At 20.3% G+C, this 14,711-nt stretch overlaps 1 protein-coding gene and 1 long non-coding RNA gene across 2 annotated transcripts; one reads left to right on the forward strand and one right to left on the reverse strand.

Annotated features, from left to right (window-relative positions):
- Nucleotides 1-72: 72 nt before the first annotated feature.
- LOC129618708 (branched-chain-amino-acid aminotransferase, cytosolic) lies at nucleotides 73-10,844 on the reverse strand. Its single transcript, XM_055533643.1, has 7 exons — nucleotides 10,432-10,844; nucleotides 4,119-4,349; nucleotides 3,810-4,019; nucleotides 2,320-2,550; nucleotides 2,065-2,189; nucleotides 1,601-1,937; nucleotides 73-1,529 (listed from the first exon to the last, which is right to left on the reverse strand). The coding sequence occupies exons 1-7, from the start codon at nucleotides 10,447-10,449 to the stop codon at nucleotides 1,341-1,343; spliced, it is 1,341 nt and encodes a 446-aa protein (XP_055389618.1). The 5' UTR covers nucleotides 10,450-10,844; the 3' UTR covers nucleotides 73-1,340.
- A 98-nt stretch (nucleotides 10,845-10,942) lies between these two features.
- LOC129619161 (uncharacterized) lies at nucleotides 10,943-12,548 on the forward strand. The gene is made up of 4 exons (XR_008697848.1): nucleotides 10,943-11,357; nucleotides 11,641-11,788; nucleotides 12,159-12,361; nucleotides 12,438-12,548. It is a non-coding gene; the product is annotated as an uncharacterized LOC129619161 (long non-coding RNA).
- Nucleotides 12,549-14,711: the final 2,163 nt, after the last annotated feature.

A 14,711-nucleotide genomic window follows, 5' to 3' on the forward strand; every position in this document is an offset into this window, starting at 1 on the left:
TTAAATGAAAGTAATATTTTTATAAATCTTTTTCTTTTAGCTATGAGAAAGGAATTTTTTTTTTTGTATATATTTTTTTTATTATTTTTGAATTTTATTTAAGATGATTAAACTGGATTACAATAAAGAAATGATAATAATTATTTTTGGTTTTAATTTTTTTTTTTATTTTTGCATGTTAAAAATATTTCAATATTAAATTATACCAAAACGAGATTTCACCTTAAACTAAAAAATCTTAAAATTTACACAGAACTATTAATACATGCGAAAATTTAAAAATATACAATATACACGTATACATAAATATTTAAATATATTGAATAAAAAAAAAAGTCCATAAATTTTATGGTACGAATTTTGTTTAAATAAAAAAAATATATAAAATTTGAAATAAAAATTTATTCTATTAGAATAAGCGAAATTATTTTTCAAAATTTTCACAGACTCTACTACGACAGTTAAACATTATACATTCTTTTTAAAAGATAATTATGTGACTCAATTTAATTTTCCTTAGATGGTTGTAATTTTATTATATATACAAGTATTACTTTATTTTTTATTCATTATATAATAAGGAATTAAATGGAGCCAGTCTGATAAATTTTGATTTTAATTTTTTCTTCTTTTTTACCTTAACCAACCTACGTATTGTTATAAAGCTTTATATTATAATAACCGTATAAAAATATTTTTTGATATTATTGTTTTTTCTTTCTTTTTTTTTTTTGAATTTTTTTAATAATTTTAATTTTAAATTTTGTATACAGTTGTATAAATTTTAATTTTAATTTCTTTATTTTTTTAACTAAAAGATATTTTATAAATTCGTTTTTAAAGTTCAAATAATAAATAAACAGCATAAAAACTTAATACATAATATTAAAAATATATATTAAATTAATATAAATAATTTTTTAATTTTAAAAGTTTTAATGTAATAAATGCATCACCAAAAATTTAAAAAAGAAAACTAAAAAAAAATAGAGGAGAGAGCCTAAGTCTTTAGGACGTAAACTTTTAGCGATGTGATAAATTACATAAAGAAGATTCTACGGCACATTACAATGCAAAAAGCTGCTATGCAATATACTCCTGTTTGTATAATTTGCCTTTTTTTGGAATACAAATGAAATTTAACTTAGTATTTCATATGAATTCATCAATTATCATCAATTTTGTCAGAAATCTGATTTACCAATTGTATGTATAAGCAAATAAGCTTTTTTGCATTGTAAATATTATTCAATATAATATTTTTTTTCTAAATAATTATCTTTTCTTCTTCAAAAAAAAAAATTCTTTTAATATTTCTAATATGTCATATATCTAATATATTAATCAATTACAACAGCCCAAGGATGTTTTACTTTTCCGTATTGAATATCAGTCAAACAAGTACGAATTTTTTCAAATACCGGTGATTCCTGTTCCATTGTTGGAATATATAAATTTTCTCCCATATAACTAATGCTATTGATAGGGCTAACAATACAAGCAGTACCAGTTCCAAAAAGTTCTAATAACTAAAATTAGAAAAAAAAAAGAAATAATTAATTTTTTTTCTCAATTTATTATTTTTTTTATATAAACTTACTCTATCATGTCTTAAAAGTTCAACAATTTGTGGCATTGTGAATTTTCCTTCTCTAACATTAAATTTACCCCATTGTTTAGCTAATCGTATAATTGAATCTCTTGTAATACCCGGTAATATTAAACCATCTAATGGTGGTGTAATTAATTCTTTTTCACCAGCATCATTTATATAAAACATGAAAATATTCATTGTACCAACTTCCGTCAATTCATGTTCTTCACCATATAGCCAAAGTACTTGATTTAAACCTTTCTTTTCAGCTTCTTTTTGTACACGTATTGTTGGTGCATAATTTGAACCCATTTTACGATCTCCTACACCACCTGGCCATGCTCTATACCGAATGATAAAAAATATTTTTTATATGTTAAAATAATAATTCAATAATATTTTTATTAAAAAAATTAATTAAGATTTTGTAGTTTTAAAAAAATTAGAGATTGTTAAATAATAATTCTTACCTTGTGTATGCGGGATCTGCTAATAATGATACTGCTCCGGATTTATCACCTTTGAAATAAGCTCCTACTGGACTAAGAATAGCATATAATAAAGCAGAATCAGATGATGCGACACCTAAGGTGGGCTATAAATTATAAAAAGAAAATATTAATATATTAAAATTAAATGCATATTTTTTGTATAATAATTATTTTAATTAAATTTTTAATTTAATTTTAGTTCTGATTGATCAAATAATAAGTTTTTAAACTTACATCTATTCCAATCAATGTTGGTCTAATATATAAACTAGCTGATTCAGTATGTGGTACCCATTCTTGATCAATTGATACCAATCGTGATAAACATTTAACAAATTCATGACCTTCAAATGTTGGTAAACCTGAACGTTTTGCAGTTAAATTCATACGTTTCATATTCATTTCTGGTCGGAATAATCGAATTTTACCATCAACACCACGGTATGCTTTCATACCTTCAAAAAGCTGTAATTGAAAACAAAAGATTAAAGAATTTTTAAATTGTTTTTCACATAAATGTACATGTGTAAATTTTTATATGATAAATGCAAAAATTAGTAAGTAATCGTAAATAAATTAAATTTAAAAATATTATCATCATGCACGTTTTGCGTTCGAAATGCATTTCTGCAAATAATTTTTGTTATTTTATTATTTTTCTAATATTAAATAATGATAACCTAATGTTGAACTTGTTTTGATTTATAAAAATTATATTTTAATATAATAAATTTAACAAAATGTGTCATTGTATTGTTATTAAAAAAACAAAAATCACGCCATTGGGGGTCTATATACTTTTAAAATTGATGTAAAATAATAATTAAAAATCTTATCATATGACAGAATGACGCAAATTGTTCTAAAGAATTATTGAATTTTGTAAATAGAATAGAAAACAATTTAATAAATTCTAATTATTCCACTTAAACATTTCAAATAATTATTTTTTTTTATTAATTTGAAGACAATTATAAATTTATAATGAATTTAAATTTTTAATAATATGATAAGGTTTTAAATGAAAATTAAAAATGTTTCCATGATGGTAGCAATATACTGATAATAAAATAAATATTACATACATATGAATGTAAATATATACATACCTATATTCTTGAATATAGGTATGGCAACAAGTAAATTTAATAATTACTAATCAAAAATTTCGGAAATCGTTTTTTTTCTTTTTCTTTTTCAGACAAAATTCTAAAAAGTAATTTTTTTAAAAAAAATTACACGTTCATTTTTGATAACAAGTTCACATTTTGATAACCCTTATCTTAAGGTTAGAAAAACCGGTTTTTATATACGTAATATTTCTTTTGCTATTAACTATTTGCTATTATTTATTTAATAAATCCTTTTTTTTAATTCAGATTTCTTTGTTGTTATAATAAAATTACTATTCATTCAACTTTTCCAAAAATTTCATTGATAGTATAAATAATTACTTGATTATGTTAATTATAAAATATTGTACATATTGTTATTCAATAATTCGATAATCTAATATTTTCGTAATAATAATTAATATTTCAATCAAAATTTAATATTATTAATTTTATAACTATAAGGCTCTTGAAATATTATTAATGTTTATCTATTTATAGTATTTGTTATAACTCAAGAGTATATTAAATTTATTTACGTGACCTACAATACCTACAATAATAATCTGTTTTTTAATTATATAGATAAATAATTTTTTTTTTTTTATTTACCTCAACGGCATAATGTAAAACTTTAGCAGCAGGATGCATAACTAAATTTTCTAATGGTGTTATTTCAGGTTTTTGCCATCCACCTAAATTTCTATGATAGAATATTTTAAGCATATGATCAGTAAAATGTTTTCCGAATGCTAATTCATCAACTTCTGGTTTTGGTTGTAATTGTGCTGGAGCTGCTAGCCGTATTGATAAATCTTTAGACTAAAATTATAGAAAAAAAGAAAACGATTAATTATAATTAAATAAGAACATATTTATATTTAAGGATTAAATAAAAATAAAGAAGGAAATAATATTTACCAAAAATTGATCACCAACATCTGGTTCATGTGAAATTTGTTCAACAGTTTCAGCAGCATAATTTGGTGGAATTCTCAATATTGGTATACTATCATCTTGATCAAGTTTTTCAACTTTCGGTTGAGCTTGTGGTAATGATGTATTACTACATGCTCTTAATTGTTGTTGTTGTATAAATTGTAAATAAGATTTTAATTTATGTTGATTTCTCAATACGTGACGACAAAGTGCCTAAAATAGAAAACAGATTATTAAATTATTAATTATATGAGTAAATAAATACAGAAATAATTTTTAATTTTATTAATAATGTGATATTTGAATATTTTTCTATAAAACGAAAAGTGATTTTCAATTTTAATAAAAATTATGTATGCATATATGCATATAAAAACAAACAGAGTGAAAGTAGTTCGGTGTATTTAAAATTTCCATATTCATAATTTTTTATAATAAAGAATATTTTTGTTCTAATTCTATTCTATATTATTTGAATTTAATTTAATTTTTAGTTTTACTTTTGAACTTTTTTTTATTATGACAAATGATTTTTTTTTTCAAAGTCAATGTCAAGGATTTTCATATTTTCTAATAGTTTTTTTTTAAATAAATGGAATTTATTAAGTAAGTATAGGTATTATAATTTTGTTTTTTCAAACTTTTTGAATTAAAATTATGGAATACATAAATGTATTTGTAAGAACACATGTATTTCTAAACAAAAATATGGTTGCATTCAAATATTTTAACCTTTCTTTTCAATATTATTTTAATTAGTAAATAATTATTTTATTTTTAGGCATAAATTTTAGTTAATGAGTGTATGTAAATATTATGTCATTATTGTAAATAAAACAAAGTTTATTCGCGTGTAATTCTAAATTCTTAACCTAAAGAAAATCAAAGTGCACGAGTATCATTATATACATACGAGTATATTAATTTTTTTTCAGCTGTTATAATAATTATTGAGTAAGATAATGCTAAAATCAGTATAGTACTCGTATTTAGGTACGAAAAAACTGTTATAGTTTGCATTTTCACTTTTTAAAATTTATTTTTGTCTTCTGTTTTCTTTTTTTTTTTTTCATTTTTCAAACATTTGAGTATTAATATAATGTTTGCAATTCTTTAAATAAATTTCGTCAGATTTTTATTTTTATATACATTAATATAATGTAGCTTAGGTATTAAATTTATGTATACACAAACAATATTTCGCTTTTCTCTTTAATTTTTTTATTCGCTTTCAAATGCAACACACAATCTTATACATTTTCTTCTTTTAAAATAAAACAAAATTCTAAAAATAAGTTTCTACTTCTAGTATGTTGTCTCTGCAAGTAAAACAAAATCTTATTCTTTATACTGATGATATTTCGTCATTCAAACATTTCAATACTATGTATACATATAATATTTATTTAGGTTGCTTTTATATAACAAAATAGTAAATAGGTAAAGTAGGTAATAGATATGATGGCAGGTATAATACCAAATTGTGTATATAAGTATGAACATAAATTGATAAGGGATAGAAATTTCTTAAGGATATTTAAAAAAAAACAGTAACACAACACAAAGATCACTGACCATATCATTTCATTACAATTACAACACAAACTAAAAATCAAGTAAATTGTAAAGAGAGCAAAGAAGAATTGAGATAGTTTGAGAGTTTTTTTTTAAATTAATTATATTTTTTATGTTAAGTAATGAAGAATCTACACGTGCTAAGTAACAAGATTGCGAATTTTAAATTTTTCTTTTTTTTTTTGTTTAATCATCAAAATTTTTAAAGCTTGTATTATAATTTTTTTATTTCAACTTATTATAAAGGCTAATAAACTAATAAAAATAAAAAGTAAGTCTATACGAATATACAAATACAAATGTTATACAAATTTTAAATATATAATTGATAACAAGTTTTGCATGTATTTTAGATTTAAATCTTGAAGGTTACAACAGATTTAATATATAAATTTCAAATTTATAAATTTTATATACAATTTTTAAAATTTGTTTGAACAGGAAATTTATTAAGATCTTTGTATTATAATTGAAAATTAAATTAACTGAACTTTTTTTTTTGTGTATCATTAAAATTATTTAAAAAACAAAAAAAAAATAAAAAGATGGCCTAGATATTTTCTGATTAATTTTTGGAAACTAGACATTGGTCGGAAGTATTTTGAACTTAAAGGTCTTAAAAGTTGCAATTTCGTTTAAAATAAAGAAAAAAAAACTTCTTTAAAACGAGACAATAATAATGCGACAATTCGTACAAAAAAAAAATGCTAATTTTTTGTATTAATTATATATTTTTCTTTGTATTTTTAATTATTTTTCATTATTACAAAAAAAAAAGACTTATACATACAAAAGACAAATTAATTCAGTTTGAGAAATTAAAAATATTTCTTAAGAATAACCATATTGTCGTTGGTCTTTCTTTTAATTTTGAATTTTAGCATTTAATAAAACAATAAATTAATTCTTTTAATAATACATTAAAATTTAATTTTCAATTAAATAAGAATTGAATTATTTGAATTTTATTGCTTTTCAGGTGTATTTACAATTAGTATTTAAGTATGGTTGTATAAGAAATAATAAAGTTAAAATACTAGAGGTCGATAATCATTTGAAATATATGGTATATATTTTATTAAGCACACTATTTTTATCCATGTACTTAACTTTTAAAGTATATAAAATGAACTTTTTATTTATTAAAGTATAATATTATAAATATACTAATACTTATAAAATTTTAATTTACCTAAAAACAACATGTTTAAAATGAAAATTTTATTTCTATATAAATACTCATGTATATATTGTAGAAAATTAAATATATAATAAGTGTCCCTATTACTGACATATTTCGCAACAAATTCAACTTTGGCGTGAGATATTTTATATGTGGGACACAATAAATGATCGTGTTTCCGATTTTTTGAATAATTTGGATAATTGAGAATAATGTTTTTTATAAAATTATTTAATCAAAATATTTTTTAATTCATAATTTTTCGATTAAAGATGAAAAGCAAAAATGTTCCTAATATTGACATAACCGCAAATGTTTGTGTCTATTACTGACAGTTTGTGTTCCTAATACTGACAATGTAATTTCATATGCTGTAATCTATATTCTATATATGAATAATGGTTAAAATGGTTAAAATGATAATATTAAATAAAAATGGAATAATAATTTAGATTTCTACGGATATTTCATCTTTTTTCAAAAAAAATTAAAAATGAATAAAAATATAATTCAAACAAAAATAAAAAACATATTTTTTATTGAATTAAAGGTAAAAATATGTGAAATTCAGCTGATTTGAATTTATTATTACTGTAGAATGTACTTTTGCTAGTAGTCTTAATATGCAACAATGAATAAATAAAAATTTTTAAAAGATATTTATGAAAATCTAATTCGAAATTACATAATGTTTTATAAAGTATTACAAGTAATATTTGCTACAAATGTATTCTTATAAATAATACCTAAAATATGATGTACCATATTACACGAAATTATAAGAAATCAGATCAATATATTCTAAAGCTGCTAATAAGCCTATTCTAAAGCTGCTTTTTGCTTTAACAAAGACTATTTATATATTAAGTACGTAACGAAAGCAACCCATTCTCAATTTTTAGAACAACATTTTGGGTTATTAAAAAGGACTACTTTTCTTATTTAAAGAGAACCATTTCCGTTGTGATATTTGTTATGACGTTAACGTTTACGGTAATTTTAAAGCATTTTTTTAGAAACCGGATTGTACTGTTTTATTGACAGTATTGTATACAATATTGATACACAATTTATTAGACGAATATCACTATTAAAAAGGTAAAAAGGTCATAGTCAGATATAGGTTTTCACAAATGTAATCGATTTTCATTTGACTGAAATAGTTTAAACAATTTTAAAGTATAAAGAAATTATTTTAATTAATTAAAATGAATATCAAAATTAAAACTTTATACTGACATAACTTTGTACATAATATTGACCCTCTTTAGATCGTATTACTGACACCAGTTTTTAAAGGTAAAATACTCCGAACCTGTAGTAAATTCTTAGTGTCAGAATTCGGACATTAGAAAGAAAATTCAAATTCGATTTTAATTAAATAAATACGGAAATGAAAATTTAAATATTTTAAAAATGACGTAGTTTATAAAAGTACGGATTTTTGACGTATTACTGACACATATGTCAGTAATAGAAGCATGGTCGAATTTTAGATGTTTCTAATACTGACAGAAATTATTTGTTAAAATTCTTATTTATTTAACGTTTTTACTCCGAATTACTTATAAAATAAGATAAAAAATAATCAAGATATTTGATTTAATATAAATACATATATTTTTAACCCTCAAATAAGTCAAAAAGCAATAAAAACAAAATCGGAAAAATTAAGCAAAAAGTATAAGAAATTCTCCAATTCAACCCACCATTACTATGTCTATGGAAACAAAACTGATTTATGTTCAATATTTTGGAGTTATTTCAAAACTAAATAAAAGGAAGTATTGCGATAATTTGAATTAATCTAGAAATAAAAATATATATATATGTTGTATAGAGAAAATCTCTTAATAATTATAAAAAACCTTATATATGTCAGTATTACCGCCACTGTCAGTATTAGCTACACTTACCTTAATTAAAAAAAAAAACCAAATTATTGAAATTATTTGAACTGATTTGCCTTTTATTGCGTCGCATTTTTTCTTTTTTTGTTAAATTTTGCTTGTTGTCTTATATTATTTACTGTTCTAAAAGTAGATTTGATTTATGCGTTTGTTATGTTCAAATTATGACTTAAATTGTTTTTTATTTTTCAAATATTTTATATATATATTTTATATAAATAAATTTAAGTATATAATATAAATATACATATATGTAGTTGAATGTATTTATGAATTAAATGTAGATATATTGAACTTTTAAATATTAAAAAGAGTTCAAGCTCAAGAGCTTCAAAACACTAAAAAAAGTGTCCATTTTTTTTAGTATACTACTTAATTTTTTTATTTTTATACAACTATATACCAGTATTCTGTTAGTCGTATTACTTGACGTGATTGCTTGTTATTTAAAAATTTTGAAATTTTCTGAATATAATTAATTCCGAAATTTTATGTTGAAAAATCAAATTTTTTTCATATGCTTAAGTGATGGGATTAACAGAATATGGGTACATATTTGTCTTTTGTATTTGGGTTTAATGTATTGTACTACAAATAAATAAGTTATATTTTCGAAATATCTGTATATGTAAATTTTTTCAGATATTTTAATATAATAAATTTTATTAAGTTTTAATTAATTTTCAAGCTTGAAATTGCAATTCTGTAAATAATTGAAATTCAGCGACTATTTTGAGTTGCAATTTATTTTAATAATTTTATTAATAAATATAAATTAATTGTAGATTTACTTTTAAGAACCTGGTGAAACAATTATAAGGCAAAAAATTAAATTTAAACCGTGTCATAGTAACTAAATTTTTTCATTTGAATATTTACTTTAATATTCCAATAATATGAAAATTGAATTACACCATTTTTATTCTTCACATCTTCCAACATTTTTTTTTTAAATTAAAGAGAGAAATTTTATGTATTCTTATATTTTATTCTATTTCAACTTCGATAAAAATTTACAAATATGAGTTATGAGAGGAAAAAATTTAGAAAAAACAAATATAACAAAAAATAAAAAAAGAAATAAATTTTATTTATTTTTTATGTTGCTAACTATATCAATTTTATCTCATTCTATTGTAGATTTGGGTGGAAGTGAGCAAATTTTAATTTAAAAATTTCATTTTAATTTTTTTCTTTTTTTTAAGTGTATAAGAACCAAAAAAAATTAAGTAAATGTTACCTTAGCGACAACTATCATAATATTGTGAGAATATTAAAATTAGAATTAATTATTGAATGAGAAAAAAAATTATTGGGAGCTAACTAGTTACTTAAAATTTCTTTTATTTTTCTATTCTAGGGAAAATTCTAGTCAATTAAGAAAAAGTTCTCAATAAATATAGAATGGAATGGCACTATAAAGTTCAATATAATAAGCATATGGCCCGATTATTGAACTAAATTGAAAATGAAATTGAATGAGTAAGTAAGAAAGAGACCCAAATTTGAGTAAACATTTTAATTAAAGTAGAAAATAATATAATTTTTTATGATTGAGTAATTAATTATTGAATTATGGAAAATATTCCTGAAATATTTTTATTTAAATATAATTTTTTATAATTACCTTGGTTCCTAAAACCATTTTCGTTTTTTTTTTTAAATTAGTTTATAATAAAAGTTTCCAAAAATAAAATAATTTTAATTATTAAAAGTCTTTTTTAAAATTCTTATTTAATTTTTTGTTTTCTTTTTTCTCAATTTTATGTCAAATTATATTATTATAAAAGATCACGTTTAATATAAGTCTTTAACAGTCTTTTTTCCTATGACAGTTATAAGCCTTTCAATAAGGGCTTTAAAATTTTATTTTTATATTATTTTTTTTACACTCTTATTTATATATTTACAATATAATTTTTCTCTTAATAAAGAAATTTTTTTATTTATTTACAAGAATTATTTATTTTAAAAATTTTCTTTTCCTTTTCTCTTTTATTCTAATATGAATTTTTTACACTTTTTGTATTTTCTAATATATTTAATATTTTCTTTTTTTCTTTCTTAGGTCTTTACAGTTGAAACTATGATCAAGAACTGATTGAAAATGATATTCGTTCAGAGTTTTATTAAATTTTTGTCGCGAAAAATATTTTTATTTTTACTTATTACACAAAAATAAAAAAATTAATTTTAAAATGTTTGTATGTATTTATGTATATTAAAGGTATATATAATTTAATTTAATGTAGAATTATTATGTGTATAAAAAGCTTCTCGTTTAATAAGGAAACAAGCAGCAAATAATAAAAATGGCTTTTTAATAAATTATTTTATCAATTATTATCAACTATGTTTTGTTGATCTCTTTAATTTTTTTTTAGATGAGAGTAGTATGTTAAAAAGAGAATAAAATGATGCTGTTAAGAGATTTGTAGTGTACTTGTATTTGGTTGGTGATGTTTTTTCTTGATAATTTCGATGATGACGACGATTAATTTAATCAATCAATCGTACACACATAAAAATGTCACTTATCTACGTAAACAAAAGGTATTTTATTTACTTTATTTTCTTCAAGTGCGAGCTTTTTTTTTTATATTTTTCTATTGATAAATAACTTTGAGTGTATTTTTAATTTTTTTATTTTTTGCAAAACTTTATCATTAAAAACAAGTTATTTATGTTTTTTTTTAATTTAATTACTACTATTTTTTTAGTATGTGGTAGTAAATTTTTTTTTTAATTTTTTTAGGTATTTTTAGGCTGGATAAATTTTTGTTTTTTATAATGAGAACAAAATTTTTATTGAGTGATCTTTTTTAATTCCTTTTAGGTTCAAGAAATTTTTTGTCTAAAGATTTTAAATGTTATCGACCAGAAGTAACAAATACGACTAACTGGAGAAAAAGGTTTACCTTAATATAAGTATTAAATGAAGAAAAAGATAAAGGTAAAAAAAAAACAAAGATAACAGAATAAAGGTAAAAAAGGAGAAATTATGAAAAATACTCAAAACTCTATAAAGAGTTTTTTGTTTAGTTGATTCCTAATATGAGTTTATCAAATAATCTTGTTTTTTTATATCGAATTTAAAAAAATTAACATGATGCTTTTAAATTTCGTTTTAAGTTGAGAGCGTGGTATGCACTTCAATTAACAATATGTGCACATATAGGTATTCAAGTTTTTTTTTTGAGTATAATTCACTATTTTTTAAAAATGAGTTAATATTATTTTATGTAGTTTTTAGCTATAATGGTTAATTTTATATAACTACAGTATTTTTGAATACCTTATACATTTTCTTTAAATATAAATATTATAAGTTACATTTTCATACATTGGCTTTAGTTATACCTATTCCTTTTCGATTACAACAAGCAGCATAATTTAATCCACTCAACTGTAATGAGCCATATTTTTGAGATGTTTAATATGTAAACGTAACTACTATCCAAAATGAGCAGAAATATCTTGAATAATATGTAATTGAGTGTTAAGGATATACAAATATTATTTTTATAACACGTATACAAATATAAAAAAAATTTCAGGTAAAATGGAATATATATGTAAATCTTTCATTATGATACAAAAATAAATTTTTCTTATTTTTAAACCCTTTTTTAGGATAGCAGTAAACCTAAGTAAGAAAAGACAAAAAAAAAACTGAAGATTTATGAGTCCTTGAAAACTACCCGAAATGAATAGCTATGATATGTGATTGAAATATTGGATATGATTTGTTGGAAGCGGGTTTTTAAAAATTTTTAAATTTTAATTTTAATCTGTTTATAATTTTAAAATTTCTTTAAATATATTAATAGAATATATTAAATTGATGTAATATTTCTTGATTAAAATGATTATACAATACATTATTGATTTAAATTAAATAAGTTTTATAAATATTTTAATATGAAATTTAATAAACAGATAATTCTAAAATGCGGTACTAAAATATGGCTAATAAAGGTTATAATGTCAATGTTTTCTTTATAATATAATATGAACCTATAATAAGTGAAAATGATGAAATAATTATTAATTTTTCATTCTCATTGATTTGTAATATAAAGTAGAATATAAAACGTTTAATAAATATAATAAAATAAAATTTTCTTATTGAAAAATTTTTATCTATACACTATTTTACAGTTGGAATTTGATATAATTGTATTATAACTTATTTTATAATTAAAATAATACAGAATTACAAATACACATTAATTTTTCAATTTGAGAAAAGTTTTTCTTTAAATTCTAAAAAGATATTATCATAAAAAATTTGCGAAATCAAATCATTTTTTATTGTTGTTATCAAATTTGTTATATTTTTTAATACGCATTAATTTTTTTCATACACACATATAATTTAATTCAATATTCTTTTTATCAATAAATTTTCCAATATTTTCTTAAAAACGTTTTTTTTTTTCTTGCATACGTCAGCAAGCTAACTTCCACCATAGTGTAAATATATATGTATTTCATATAACTTAACTTTTATCTACACTTTACCACGTTAAAGACCTTTTAGGAAACTTTTAGAAAAGTTTCCAAATATACTGTACATATACACATTATACAAAAAAAAAACAAAAAATAAAATTTATAATAAAATTAAAAATTTTATATTTATTTCTATACATTGGTACTTATATAATACTTTAGATATATTCATGAATGTGGATATTTTTTTTTAAACTCAATTTGTTATCATAAAATTTGTGCAAAATTAAAAAACAAAAAATCATAATAAAAAGAAAGAAAAAAGAGAAATGAATTCTTTTAAAAATATTCCTTTGAAAAAACAGTCATTTAGAACATTTGTGCGAATGACGAATCATTTTATTTATTTTTTTTTTCAAAAGAATTAACATAAGATTCTTGATAAGATAATTTTATGCGTTTAAATAAATTTCAATGTTATGATTTGATTTTGCATTAAAATTTTGTTTCTTACTTAAGAAAAAATAAACAAATACATATAATGTTGAAATTATTTCTTAATTAGAAAATTTTAATTACAACAAAATATTCTCTAATTTTTTTTTTAAATTTTTTATTTATTTTCTTTAAATTCCTGATTATTTTCTCGCTATTTTATTGCAAAAAGGAATATTGCTGACTTATTGAAACAAAATCAGATTATATTAATTAAATCTAGTAACCACTAAATTAAATTACATTGATTCAAATTTATTTTTTAAACTAAAGTAAATCAATTAATTCAATAATTTTATATTTATTATTAATTTTTATAATATTACTTTTGTCAATTATTTTCTTGTTTTAGTTTTTTATAACAAAACAAATTAATAATTTTTGTTTAATGTGTGTTGTTTCCATCATGTTGCAGTAAGAGTACTAATTTTAACAGATAATTAAGAATAATAATTTTAAATTAAATAATTAAAATATTTAAATAAATATAATTGAACGTAATAAAATTATTTAGAAATTAAAATATGTTGCATTTACTATTAAATTGAAAATGATTCTCCATATCATATAAAACGCATCTTTTAAAGTATGATAATATTGTTCAAAAGTTCAATACTTTTTCAATAATTTTTCAATAAAGAATTCAATAAAGAATGAGGTAGCAAGTCCTATAGAATATTGATGACTTCAAAGTTTTCTATACACTTAAAATAATCAATATTTAGAATTATTTTTAGGAACGTATTTTTTCAACAAATTAAAGAAGAAAATTTAATCAGTAGGTAATTATTAATATTATATAATTGATTGTATAATAGTAAGTATAATATAATTTTAGTTATACACTTATTTCTATAAGTACAAAACAATTTTATTTTTTTTATATTATGTAAACATTTTTTCTTCTTTCGTTTCCAAACTCTGATTACTTTTATACATACTTAAAATAACGAATTT

The sequence above is a fragment of the Condylostylus longicornis genome, unplaced genomic scaffold (genome assembly GCF_029603195.1).
Source record: "Condylostylus longicornis isolate FDR11 unplaced genomic scaffold, ASM2960319v2 ptg000010l, whole genome shotgun sequence".
Lineage (NCBI taxonomy): Eukaryota > Metazoa > Arthropoda > Insecta > Diptera > Dolichopodidae > Condylostylus > Condylostylus longicornis.

What these genes read in the sequence shown, in the direction of transcription:
- LOC129618708 (XM_055533643.1), bottom strand. An exon ending in TTTTACATTATGCCGTTGAG is followed by an intron (nt 2,551 to 3,809) that starts GTAAATAAAAAA and finishes TTTCAATTACAG; the next exon opens with CTTTTTGAAGGTATGAAAGC. An exon ending in GCAGATCCCGCATACACAAG is followed by an intron (nt 1,938 to 2,064) that starts GTAAGAATTATT and finishes CATTCGGTATAG; the next exon opens with AGCATGGCCAGGTGGTGTAG.